Source organism: Stegostoma tigrinum, chromosome 3, assembly GCF_030684315.1.
Source record: "Stegostoma tigrinum isolate sSteTig4 chromosome 3, sSteTig4.hap1, whole genome shotgun sequence".
NCBI lineage: Eukaryota > Metazoa > Chordata > Chondrichthyes > Orectolobiformes > Stegostomatidae > Stegostoma > Stegostoma tigrinum.
Genome location: NC_081356.1, coordinates 115,618,843 through 115,633,205, shown reverse-complemented (window position 1 = coordinate 115,633,205; position 14,363 = coordinate 115,618,843). Strand labels below are relative to the sequence as shown.

The following is a 14,363-nucleotide window of genomic DNA, read 5'->3' as shown; positions in this document are numbered from 1 at the left end:
CAAAAACCCAACTAACATTATTAAGGAGCAATCTAACGGTGGCAAGAGAGAATGAGGGTTTTAGGCGATTCTGAGGCTTATGGTTTTGATTACTGAAACAAATGAAGAGTGTCTGAATGTCATTGTGGTGAGATTGTGATTGTTCAACATTATCCCCCAGTTTATTGGTGTTTCATTCACAATCATGAAATTGCCAGTGATCGGTTTCATCCACACTCACTCTTCAACCACCACCGATTTGTTCAGTTTGTCACTAACTGACTTTACTCTGTGCGTGAGCACATCCTTATTCTTTTGGAATTGTAATAGGTAATGGACATCGCTGCTTCTTCACTTTTTGAAAAAATGAACAAACTTTGTCCCTATTTATGAAGCTCAGGCCTTGGGAAGACAATCTCAAATGTTTTCCAAAAGGCGGCTGCAAACGTGCTGCAGATCAATGTGGAAAAGGCTTTGAACAGAAGCCAAACTGTCTTTTAATTCAGTGAAAAGGCAGTTAAATTTATTGTTCATTTACATCAGGAAATACGTCAAAAGTAATTTGCACTGAGGAACAAAATCAATCACTGTGAACACTTCAGAAAACAGCCAGATTGTCTGAAAAGCAATAGTGGGGTGGGACATGAGCACTCCTAATTGATTTCTTCTGGGTGTTTTCTATAAGGTGAACGGCAGGAACCTCCTCTCCATTGACTTCGATCGAACAACTCGGACAGAGAGGATCTATGATGATCACCGCAAGTTTCAGCTGAGGATCATCTACGATCAGTCAGGCCACCCAACGCTCTGGCTGCCAAGCAGCCGACTCACAGCCGTCAACATCACCTATTCCTCCACTGGCCAGATCTCCAGTATTCAAAGGGGCCCACTGGGCGAGAAGTTGGAATATGACAACAAGGGGAGAATTATGTCCCGCATGCTGACTGACGGAAAAACCTGGAGTTACACATACCTCGACAAGGTATGTGTAACAACAAGGAAGCACGTACCCTTTCTCGAAGCGTTTGAGAGTGCTTCATTTTCTCTAAAGCACATTCGGCAGAAAAAAATAATTAAACGTAGTCTGGCACAGTGTAGTTACACATTACATGTTAAAGCTAATAATCTTAAACTGCAAATTTACATGTCCAAGTAGATTATTGCCAAGCTTTGCTAAAGACATTTAGGTCAAGTTTGACTTAATTAAGTAACTGTATTATCATTCAGAATGGTAATTTCCTTTGTCATGTAATTTGCATTTATATTCTGTTTTGTTTTACAGTCCATGGTGCTACTTCTGCACAGCCAGCGCCAGTACATCTTCGAGTATGATTTATTGGATCGTCTGTCTGCAGTCACAATGCCCAGTGTCGCCCGTCACACCATGCAGACCATTCGCTCCATTGGCTATTACCGTAATATTTACAACCCCCCAGAGAGTAACGCCTCCATGATTGTGGACTACAGTGAGGAAGGGCTGCTCCTGCAGACAGCTTACCTGGGAACAGGCCGGCGTGTGCTGTACAAGTACAGGCGGATGTCGAAGCTGTCCGAGCTCCTGTACGACAGCACGCGGGTCAGCTTCACCTACGACGAGACTGCCGGTGTGCTCAAGACGGTCAACCTACAGAGCGAGGGCTTCATCTGCACCATCAGATACCGGCAAATTGGCCCCCTGGTTGACCGACAGATCTTCCGTTTCAGCGAAGACGGCATGGTGAACGCTCGCTTCGACTACAGCTACGACAACAATTTCCGGGTGACCAGCATGCAAGCTGTCATCAACGAGACACCCCTGCCCATTGACCTGTACCAGTTCGATGACATCTCTGGCAAGTTTGAGCAGTTTGGCAAGTTCGGCGTGATCTACTACGACATCAACCAGATCATTTCAACGGCTGTGATGACATACACCAAGCACTTCGATGCGCACGGACGGATCAAGGAGATCCAGTACGAGATATTTCGCTCCCTCATGTACTGGATCACCATTCAGTACGACAACATGGGACGGGTGACCAAGCGAGAGATGAAGATTGGCCCCTTTGCCAACACCACCAAGTATGGCTACGAGTACGATGTTGATGGACAGCTTCAGACCGTCTACTTGAACGATAAAATCATGTGGAGGTATAACTACGACTTGAATGGGAACTTGCACTTGCTGAACCCTGGCAGTAGTGCCCGCCTGACGCCGCTCCGCTACGACCTGCGAGACCGGATCACCCGCTTGGGTGACGTCCAGTACAAGCTGGATGAAGATGGCTTCCTGCACCAGCGTGGGGGTGACGTTTTTGAATACAACTCCAAGGGCCTCCTTACCAGAGTTTACAGCAAAGCGGGTGGCTGGAACATTCAGTACCGTTACGATGGCCTGGGGCGACGCGTCTCCAGCAAGACCAGCATCGGTCAGCACCTTCAGTTCTTCTACGCCGATCTGAACTACCCAAACCGTATAACTCATGTTTACAACCACTCCAGCTCAGAGATCACCTCCCTCTACTATGACCTGCAGGGTCATGTCTTTGCGATGGAGATCAGCAGTGGGGAGGAGTTTTACATTGCTTCCGACAATACCGGCACGCCACTGGCTGTGTTCAGCAGCAATGGTCTGATGATTAAGCAGATTCAATATACTGCCTATGGCGAAATCTACCTGGACTCAAACCCTGACTTTCAGCTGGTGATTGGCTTCCACGGTGGCCTGTATGATCCTTTAACAAAGCTGATCCACTTTGGGGAGAGGGACTACGATATCCTGGCCGGGCGATGGACAGCCCCTGACATCACCGTTTGGACAAAAGTCGCCTGTGACCCAGCACCGTTCAACCTTTACATGTTCAGAAACAATAACCCAGTGGGCAAAGTCGAGAATATCAAGGACTATGTCACAGGTAAAAGAGAAATTCAACCAAGCCAAATCCTTGTCAGGGAAATCTGCCATGTTCACACCAGCTTGCTCAGCAAGGAACTGTGCAAATCTCTCCGAACCGATTGTTCAGTTTGGCAAAGAGATAAGCTAAAAATAACTTGAGTGAGTAAAAGAGAATTATTGCCCATCAAGTGAACTGTTACATTTCGGTCTGTAAGACCTGAAATTGCACAGCACTGTGGTAGCAGGAGATTTTTTTGTTCCCATGATGAACTTCTAAATGGACAACAAAGTTCAAATTGAATAGAAATAAATGTCATGAAGATTATTGTAGCACACTGTAAAACACAGGAGCAGGAGTAGGCCATTCAGCCCCTCAAGGCTGTTCCTCCTGAGATTATAGCTGATTTGTGATCCAACTTTGTATCCCTGAGCCTTTGACCCATACCTCTTAACACCTAAACAAAAGTTGTTTTCAGAAATGTAGGGAAGTAACAAGTACTATCTGGGGTTTGACAGCTGATGCTGATGAGATGGTGACTTTTTTAATCCATAATTGAGTAGCAGTGACTAGGACCGAATTTATTACCCATCCCTAATTGACCAGAGGGTGGCTAAGAGTCAACAACATTGCTGTGGATCTAGGAGTTACATGTAGGCTCGACTGGATAAGATGGCAGATTTCCTTCCCTAAAGGACATTACCAAACCAGATGGGTTTTTAAAACAGCTGACAGTGGTTCCATGGATGCCATTAGACCAGGTATAGTTTTAATTCCAGATATGTATTGAATTCAGAATTCACCATGTGTCATGTGAACCCATACCCCCAGATTATTACCATGGGCTCTAGACTATTAGTCCAGTGACAACACTACCACATCACTGTCTCCTGTTTGGCTATTGTACATTTTGTCATACGTAGGATCAATTATGATTTACTAGCTATTCAATCCTTAAAACAAGTTTATGCAAGAATTCTTGGAGGAAATAAAATTATCTATTGTTTGTAATTCAACCTGAGTTTTAAAAAAAGTACTGTTTCTGCTTAGTTATATCAAATTCCTGCACCTTTCTCCCTGAAAAGACTGTATAGTTTGCTGAGCGTGTTCTGTTTGAAGGCAGTATTGGTGTTATTTAATTTGTTTTTTTTTCAAACTGAATCATCCTGTTTAAACATATTACAACACACCTCCAGGGCAATGGGACTTAAACCAGGATCTTCTGGCCCATTGACACAGCCAATCCAACACAAGCCCCACTTCATTCTATTTGTTTGCTGACTGTCAATTTAGTGGGATTAGCTGTGACAACTTGTTTAGCCAGTCAGTGCAGAATTGAACTGGAACCTCATCTATATACACTGAGAAACTGCTGTTTACAGACACCATATTACATATCGTGCACTTCCAATGAGTGAGGCCTCATTTCAGTCTTCCCCTGTTGCTTTCAATCCATCACAGGAACACAATTAACATCCAATTAATAGGGCCCTCATGGCACAGTGAAAGCACCCCGCCTTTTGGCCAGAAGGTCAAAGTTTAAATCCCAAGTGCCCCAAAAATGTCCCAAATCTGAGCAGCTTGTTTAAGTGACTGGAATAAGACCATCTCAGCAGACGAGCCAATATTAGAAGGGCTCTGGTGGTGCAGTAATAATGTTCCTGCTGCTGATCCAGGTTCAAGTCTCACCTGCTCCAGAAATGTGCAATAACATCTTTGAACAGGTTGATGAGGGCAGTGTCTTTACAATTAACACTATGTTTCCTGGATTTTTGTACAGATGGAACCTAATTTTAAAATATTAAGAGTGGGTCTGTATATTTAAAATGGGTTTACAATTTGCCCTGTCAGCCCATACAATGGCCAGCCTGTTCGTACAGCATGCTGACCTCCTTTCCTTCCTGTACTTCTTCCTGTATGTCACAACCCTTCCCCCTCCTGATAACATCAAACACCCAACAGCATTTTCAAGGTGTAAGAACAATCAAGAGTTGTGAATTCAGCGAGCACCTGGCAAACACTGGATTTTTACCTTCATAGTATCTATGTAGTCCTCCAAATCATAGGGGAAACTCCAAACTGGAGGCCCAAGACTGGATATTCACAGTTATTTTAACATCTTTTTCTTCAACCACGTAATGCACTTGGCAACATCTTTAGTTGGGTTAGATGAATGGTGTTGGGAGCAGAACACCACTTATCCGTAAAGTGAGCACAGCCATCCCACGATTCCCAGGATGTGCGAGCCACTTGTATTCTAGTTAATTGAGGTCATCATGTCTGTGTTCTGTGTCTACTGAGGTTCTACAATGGTTCCTCAACTTGAAGACCAAGTCTGGGAGGATAATGTCAGTAAAGGCTATACAGGAAATGGGAGCAGGCCATTCAGCTCTTTGAGCCTGTTCCACAATTCAATGAGATAATGGCTGATCTGTGGCCGAAGTCATGTACCTGCCTTACTAATGCTGAACAAAAATTTATCCATCTCAGATTTAAAATCAAGGACTGATCCTGCATCTCCTGCAGATGAGCAGAAAAATGGAGAGGAAAGGAAATGCTAACTGAAAGTATTGTGTTTTGGTGCTGAATCAGATCCAAAGAATCACCCTGACATCTTCCCTGGTAAACTTCCTAATGCCCCACACCATTGCGAGACAGGAAAGGCGATTGAGAAAATATCTTCTTTTTGGGATGTATTCCACTTTTACATGACAGAAGAGTTTACACACTTCAAAAATGCTGGTGTGTCAAGTATATAGCACAATAAAACACAACATTTTGTTTTTTACTGTGGGGTCCATCTGTTCTGAAAGTGACTGATACCTTTGATGTATTCTCGTTCTCAATATCATCTTGCCTCCACAGATGTCAACAGTTGGCTGCTGATGTTTGGGTTCCAGCTCCACAATGTTATTCCTGGTTTTCCTGTGCCGAAGCAGGGCCTGGAAGAATCTTCATATGAACTGATAAAGAGTCAAGAATGGGACGATGAACCGGTAAGCTTCGTCGACACTATCACCCAGTGAGAAAATGATGCAAAGCAAACAAAGCCCTTGATAGCTGACGGCAGAGTTAATGTCATGGTGTTGATGCGGTGATAACCCAGATCCTTAAGGAGGGAAGCAGTCATCAGCACCTCCCCCATCTAAGATTTTGAAGTTCACTTTAAATTTAATTGTAAGACCTAAATCAATTACAGTTAGAAATGAGTTAGCATGAGTAAATCTGTGTTTACTAGTTCTGATTGGTTACAAGACCAATCCCATGGATAAACATGTTTTCAAAAGACTTACAGAACTTATTAAATTTATCAGAACAAGTGCAAAAAATGTTCATAATAAGGGTTGCTGCTTTCATCCACTCTAATTCAACATGCCAGTTCATTACCAGTGTTTGACAAAGCACTTGTCTCTTATCGTATTCTGTTTGACAAAAGTTCTCCTGTATTCATTCTTTCTTCATTGTCCATCAAACTACCAAGAATCACCACTTATTAACCCTAGTCACTCTACTCCTTGAAGACATTTTTAATCAACCTGTTCAAAGATGTTATTGCACATCCCTGGAGCAGGTTGAACTTGAACACAGGTCACCTAGCAGAGATAAGCACACCACCACTGTTCTAGAAGAGCACTCATGAGGCTCCCTAGGTCATTAGTACATGGAGATAGCAAGAACTGCAGATGCTCTAATACGAGTCAATGCAGTGTGGAGCTGGAGGAACACAACAGCTCAGGCAACATCAAATGAAGGGTCCTGATCTGAACCATTGACTTTCCTGCTCCTCTGATGCTGCTTGACCTTCTATGTTCCTCCATCTCCACACATTAGTACATGAACAGATCATGGTCAATCTTGGATTGGCTAGATAATGTCTGCCCAATTCCTGACTGTTCTCTTTGAAAGTAATTGTCATCCTAATGACATCAGTTCCTGGACTCTCCTGTTCATTCTTTGATACGCCAATAATTTTGTCATTGCCTCTTAGCTTCCCAACTCCCGAGATCTTTCACAAGTCAAGATGACACCAGTGAATAACCAGCAGTTAACCTCCCAGTCATTAACAATCATTCCAAATGTCACAATTTCTTCCAAAACCAATGAATATCCTTTAATTAAAAGGTTTCCAGTTGTTATCTGAAATACATTTACTGATGATATTTTCCAAAGGCCATACGGCCTTCTTTTCTCTAAAACTTTAATGTGCTTCAAGTTACGAAAACTAAACCATTTTAAAGCATAGGTGTGTATCTTGTGAAAACCTGTCACCTCAAAGCATTCCCACGTGTGAGCCTAAGTTTATATTAGCTTGAAACCTAAAACCATTAACCCATGACCATTTTTGGAACGGCTAATTTGCCTTTCTTCCTTCCAGAAATTGTTTGCAACTAACTGCACTAAATAGAATGTATTTTAATTCCTCACTTGCTTAGTCATTAATTATTGAAAAATTACATCATCCTATTGTGAAATGGTGCAATTTATTGGCTGTCAGGAAGAAGCAGCTTCAAGTACTGGTATAAGGCTTTGTGGAAAAACAATTAGACATGACAAACCAGTTTTGATTTGCCTGTGAGGTTAGGGGCTGGATTTTTATCATTTCTTGGTCCCCACAATGAGAGAATGTTTGAGCAATGAAATCACCATTGACCTAGATTTACCTGCTCTAATCCCAGAGTTTCACGTTCGGCTGTGCATTCATGGTGGACTTGCCTCCCATCCATCTGTGCCGTTTGTCCAGATGAGAGCTGAACTCATGCATACACACACACACAAATAATTGATGCACTGCTTTAAGCCAGTGGATCTTTGCAGTAGTCATTGAGGAATTGTAGTCATTGAGGAATTGTTTCCTTAACGTTGCAGATTATTGTCCTTGATGGCCAGAGGTAAACTGCTGATACTTCATGTTGAGAAAGATTTATCTCTTGTGAGCAAAAATAAATTAGTTGCAGGCACATTATTTAATAGTTTGAAACTACCATAATTTGTCTTTCATTTAATTAAATAATACAGCACTGCAGCTGACAAAACAGATGTTAGACTGTTTTAATTGATCTCTTATAAGAGATGCCACCTATTTAGAAAGGATTTTGTGTGTCGTTATTTTCCACGGGTTGATTGATTTATTGATTGTAATATTGTTTGAAGATGAGCGCTAGGACCCTTTGCCGTGGCTGTCCCATTTCTTATTCCTCTTAAAATGGAATGTGTAGTGGAAGTGGCATTCCCTCCGTCACCTTGTCAAACAGCGGCTCTTCATGTGTGGATATACACAGTGCAAGTACCAATCAGCCATTTGGCCATGTAGGAGGCATCAAATCTCAGCCTAACCCTTTAACACATCCACCTTGCTTGATACAGAACAGGAGTTGGCCCTCTAGCTCACACCCCTGCTGCCATTACCCTCTCTGAACACATGTTCCCTGAATCTACCCCAGGATAGCCCAACTCTAACCATAAGCTTGTGAATTATTAGAGACGTACTGTACTGTTGTCACCAGTAGGAATACACTCTCTATCTGCCCTATCAAATTATTGAATCATTTTAAATGCACAATTAAAAGTCCCTCAAACCTTTATGCCCATGGTAACATAGTCGACTCAATCTGACTGTAAGACATAGAAGCAGGCCCTTTGGCCCATTGAGTCTGCTCTGCCTTCCAATGAGGTTGTGGCTGATCTGATCATTCTCAGCTTTATTGTTCTGCCTTTCCCCATGACCCTTGATTCCCCAACTGATTACTAATCTGTCTATGTCAATTTTAAGTGTACTTAATGACCCAGCCTGTACTGCCCTCTGCAGTAAAGAATTCCACAGACCCATACCCTCTGGGAGAAGAAGTTCTTCCTCATATCCGTCCTAACTGGGTGACCCTTTGCTCTGAGTTTATGCCCTCTGGTCCTAGATGCTCCCAGTAGTGGGTGAATAACATCTCTGTGTACACTCTGGCAAACCCGCTAAGAATCTTATATTTTCCTAAACACCAAAGTGTACAGGCCCATCCTATTAATCTCTCCTCATACGAAAATCCCCTCCAGACACAGGGTCAACCTGGTGAAGCTTCTCTGGGGTGCTTCCAATATCAGTATATCTTTCCTTTAAAAAGGGGCCCAAAATTGTCCACAGTAATCCAGTGGTGATCCAACTAAAGCCTTGTATAGCTTTAGCAAAACCTCCCTTTTTGTTTTATTCCATTGCCTTTGAAATAAAGCCCAACATTATGTGCTGAACTTGGATGCTATCATTCATGATCCTTGCATGAGGATCCCCTAAATCTCTCTGTACTGCAGCATTTCTGCTTTAAACAATATTCAGCTGTGCTATGTTTCTGCCAAAGTGCATAATCTCTCATATCCCCACATCAAATTCTATCTGCCAAGTTTTTGTCCACTTGTTTAACTTGTCCCCCTGCAGACTGTTTGAGTCATGATCACCACGCACCTCCCCAACTATTTTGTGTCAGCTGCAAACTGGGCTACAGTACAGTGACTTCCCTTAACCAAGTCATTAATATTTTTGTAAATAATTGTGACTCCAGCACTGAACCCCTTGGCATGCCCCTCATTACACATTGCTAAACTGAAAATGCTCCACTTATCTGTCTCCTACGAGTTGGCCAGTCCTCTGTCCGTGCTAACCGATTACCCACACGACTGTGGTATGTTACTTTATTAAGTAGCCTTATGTGCAATACCCTCACTGATCGCATTTCGGAAATTGTACACATTGCATCTACTGCAACCAATCCTCTCAATTTAAATCTTTAGTCCCAGTAACATTTTGGTCAGTCTGCAGTGCAGCCCCTGCAAAGCCAATGTGTCCTTCCTCAGCATTTCTTGTAACTGAGCACAGTACTCTACACATGGCCTGAGCAGGGCTTCAGACAAGAGCAGCACACCTTTGTATTCCCTCCCGCTTTGAACAAAGGCCATCCATCCCCTAGCTTTTTACGTTACCTCTGTATCTGTCTTTCAGTTCTTCGTCATGTCGAACATGAATCCTCTCTCTTTCTTAGGTCCAAATGGGATGACCTCAGCTCTTCCCATTAATGTACATTTACAACTTGTTTCTTTAGATCTGTTTATGTGTTTGGAAATACATCTTGGCATTTTACTTTCCTAATGCATTAAAAAGAAAAAACTGCATTTTACAACAAAAGGGTAGTTTATCTATTGTATTTCGTTTCGGAAAGCAAAAGGAATTTATATGTAGTCAGAAGTAATGCTCAATTTTTCTTTTGTACTTGTTTCTAGGTTTTTTCTGGAGTACAACAAACCATAGCACGGCAAGCAAAGGCTTTCATGGGCCTGGGGAAAATGCCAGAAATTCAGACTGGCAAACACCATGCCAGTGGACAGAAGCCATGGCTCTGGTTTGGAACAGTCAAGTCTCTGGTTGGCAAGGGGGTCATGCTTGCAGTCAATCAAGGAAAAGTGACAACCAACGTGCTCAACATTGCAAACGAAGACTGCATTAAAGTTGCAGCTGTTCTGAACGGAGCATATTACCTGGACAACTTACATTATACGATTGAGGGCAAGGACACTCACTACTTCATCAAAACTGCTTCGCCTGAAAATGACCTTGGCACTCTGCGGCTGACCAGCGGACGCAAGGCATTAGAGAATGGCATCAACGTCACTGTTTCCCAGTCCACGGCTGTGGTGAGTGGCAGGACTCGAAGGTTTGCCGACATCGAAATACAGTACAGCGCTTTGTCCCTCCACATTCGCTATGGGACAACCCTGGATGAGGAGAAGGTTCGGATACTGGAACAGGCCAGACAGAGAGCGCTGGTGAGTGCTTGGACCAGAGAACAGCAGAGAGTGAGAGACGGCGAGGAAGGAATCAGGTTATGGACAGAAGGAGAGAAGCGACAGCTGCTGAGTGCTGCCAAGGTGCAAGGATATGATGGGTACTATGTACTCTCTGTGGAGCAATACCCAGAGCTAGCAGACAGTGCAAACAATATTCAGTTCTTAAGACAGAACGAAATAGGAAAGAGGTAACACACAGGCTAGTTGGTGGCTGCCAAAGAGATAAACTTAACACTGTCTTCTCTTTCTCGGAGAACAGAATATTAGTTTTGCTGCCCTTAGTTATCACATGGTTAACTGAGGAAACTGAAGTGTAACTGAAGCTTGCGCTAGACCTCTGTTCAGATCTATTTGTAGCACATGTTCTTTCCTAGAGCTGTTGAACTCGGTGGAACTCTGTTTTTTTCTACTCGGCTGGAGCCTACAAAGGTGAAGCAACGTGGTTCCTACAAACAGAAACTTCAAATCACCCTTGATAAACAGGATTGTCAACTGCTTCGTAAAATAATTGTTTACAGTTGAATGATACTACACTCAGACCCAAGGTTGGACTAACATGTAAAAAGAAAAGTTTAACTGTTTTGTACTTGGCCAAATCTGTTGACTGTTTTCTGTTGTTTAAGAAACACTGTAATAAGCATTAGAATCAGTGTCCGGATACAGAAACTGTGTATTATGACATGAGTAATCTTTGCTTACCAGAAATAGTCTTACTTTTTTCCTCACAGTAAATGCTGTAAACACATTGGATTTGTGGCACAGAACAAACTCAATAATTTCATCACTATCTTGTGGAATGGGGGCCTCCTCCTGTTTTCAACTGTGCTGCTTTATACAATGACAGTTTGTGCAAAGTAGTGTCGACTCTGGCAACAACAGACGGTTGCTCTTCTCGATTTTGCAATGCCATGGAATTTGCCTTGGGAGGTTACACAAACGTACAAGATCACCCTCACAGCAAAGCAAAGGAAAACTTTTTCTTCTTTTTTGTAAAGTGTGTGAGACCAGTACCTTATGGAGTTTTTATATGAATTCCAATTTACTGTTCATCAGATACTAGTCTCAAAAGATGTTAATTTATGTAAAGTGTTTCAAAGAAGTTTATACTTGAAAATAAAATCTTTAAAATACATTGGCTGTTGTGCAACTGATTTTTAATCAGATGAAAGGGGGAAATGTGATTTTCCAAGATCAACTTTTTCAGCACGCTTAATTATATACTTTCATTTATTGAGAAAAAAAAATGAGGAAAATCCATCACTCGCTTGTAAACCTGCCCTGAGGAATACTTTCATCCATTCTTGAGGTTAAGTTGACTTGAATTTTGAACTACAAAAGGGAACTAGATTTAATGCAGTACTTCTGACTCACAAGAGACTGGAGCAAAATGGTTGCAGAAAATTGTCCTCAACATATGCAAGGAAACTGCAAGTCTTTATATAAGAGATAAATCACTGACCATGTGATTCAGCTATTATTTCATGTCAAGTCACCTGGGTGAGTGTGCTTTTCTTTTGGTGGTGGTGCAGTTTTATTGAGACCTCAAACCGAGGCCCAGTTTGTCCCCTCACTTACATATCAAATATTCCATGGTCAGTCTTAATAGAGAAAGAGCAGGGAGTCCTCCCTTTTTCTGTTGGTAAATATTTGGGGCAGGTGGTTTTGAGCAGGAAAAGCTTTTCCATTCAAAGGATGGCGGGAATGGGGAACTCCCTGGTTGTCAGGGTGGCACAGGCAGAAACTCTCACACTGTTTTAAAATTGCACGAAAGTTTGTTTTATCTGGCACATTATGAACCAGCACGCTCAATAAATTGGCAAAAATTACATACCTGTGAAATAACTGCACAGAGGGGCTTGTTATTTCGTCACCAAGTCACCGTTTATTTACATGTACACAGAACGTGTGAGCTCTGACCAACCAGCTCAGAACCAGTCCCCAGAATGAATCTCCTGTTTGTATCTGTCAGCCAGGGCACTCTGGCCCAGGTTAACAACCCCAATCAAGGATCTCATAGTCAATGAGATTCACCGGGCCCTTGTTCCAATCATCAGAACCTGAAATACTGCAAGTTTACATATCTTTGCGGTCTCCGTGATGTCCAAGTAGGCAACTGAAGGTGCGAGTGAGAAGTCTCTTTGCTGGTAAGTTTTATTTAAGGTGAAGTGGATTGTTATTTAAGTGATTTATGCTGGAATTAAAGTATAACTGTGATATGTATAGCCCTTGAATTATGTTTCTATTACTTACATTGTTTTTACATTCATTATATGGACCTCTTGATCAACTGGCTCACTCCTGGTCCCATAGGTGCCAGTTAATAAGTGTGTTGTATTTTGTTGTGCATTTGTGATGCCAAGACACACAAGATACTGGCTGAAAAATGGGAATAGCATAATTAGATGGATGCTTTTGCCTGGCATGGATGCAATGGGCTGAAGGGCCTTTGATCTTCTGTATTTGGGACCTTGCTGTGCACAAATTTGCAGGGTTGACTACATTAAAACCTTGGTTGCAAAGCACTTTTGGAAACCCTGAGGTTGTGAGAAGTACGATATTTTATTTCAAACATAAACAGCACAGGAACCGATACTTTGGCTCGCTATGTCTGTGCCGACCATGCTGCCCTTCTAAGCTGACTCCATCTGCCTGCACATAGTTCATATTCATCCATTTCCTGCCTGCTCATGTGTTTGTCTCAATGCCTTTTAAACATTGCAGTTGTTTCTTCTTCTACCACCTCCTCTGCCAGTGCCAGGCACCTAACCACCCTCTGTGTAAAAAACTTGCCTTGCACATCTCCTTTACCTTCTTCTCCCACCTTACACTTATACTCCACAGTATTTCACATTTCCACCCTGCAATACATACTCTGACTATCCACTCTATCAATGACTCTCATAATCTTCTATACTTCTTTCAAGTCACCTCTCAGCCTCCGATGTTTTAGCAAAAACAGTTCAAGTTTGTCCAAACTGTCCTTATAGCTAATACATTCCAATCCAGGCAACATCCTGAGCTCTCTGATGAAGGGTCTAGGCCCGAACCGTCAGCTTCTGTGCTCCTGAGATGCTGCTTGGCCTGCTGTGTTCATCCAGCTCCACACTTTGTTGTCTCAACATTCTGAGAAACCTCTTTTGCACCCTTTCTAAAGCCTCCACATCCATCCTATAGTGTGGCGACCAGCACTGCACACATTAGTCAAAACATGCCCGCACTAAAGTTTTATTCAGTTGCAAATGACTTTTCCGACTTCTTAGTGCCCTGACCGATGAAGACAAACATGCCGTATGCCTTCTTAGTCATCTTATCCACTTGTTGCCAGTTTTAGTGAGCTGTAGACTTGCACCTCTCAAGATATTTTACTGCATAGAGTCTCCATTCAGCCCAAATAATTTGCAATCATTAAAAATACTTCAATGGCCAATACAGGACACGGCAAATGAAAAAAGATTTGTTTTCCGAAAGCTTGAATATCTGAGGGATAAATGATCCCAAATGCTACTTTTTCCTCACAACCATTACCTAAAAGCTTAATTAGTATTGTATAATTGACCACAGTGACTGCCACACAAGAAGGTTCATCATTGCTCTCTGTTTAAAATAGAGAGAAGGATGTATTTAGCTGACATTAAAGCAGAGTTAGTGCCACCAAAGACAAAATCTAATGGCATGACAAACTATGCCATG

At 42.4% G+C, this 14,363-nt stretch overlaps 1 protein-coding gene across 7 annotated transcripts in view; it reads left to right on the top strand.

Moving 5' to 3' along the window:
- tenm3 (teneurin transmembrane protein 3) overlaps positions 1–11,759 on the top strand; it is a 3,293,451-nt gene extending 3,281,692 nt beyond the window's left edge. For all 7 annotated transcript variants that reach the window (XM_059644858.1, XM_048526868.2, XM_048526869.2 and 4 more), the window contains 4 exons: positions 665–961; positions 1,262–2,873; positions 5,718–5,848; positions 10,110–11,759. In XM_059644858.1, the coding sequence (XP_059500841.1) occupies positions 665–961; positions 1,262–2,873; positions 5,718–5,848; positions 10,110–10,865 (2,796 nt within the window). In that variant the 3' untranslated portion in view covers positions 10,866–11,759. The remainder of the gene's footprint in view (positions 1–664; positions 962–1,261; positions 2,874–5,717; positions 5,849–10,109) is intronic.
- The last annotated feature ends 2,604 nt before the right edge of the window (positions 11,760–14,363 follow it).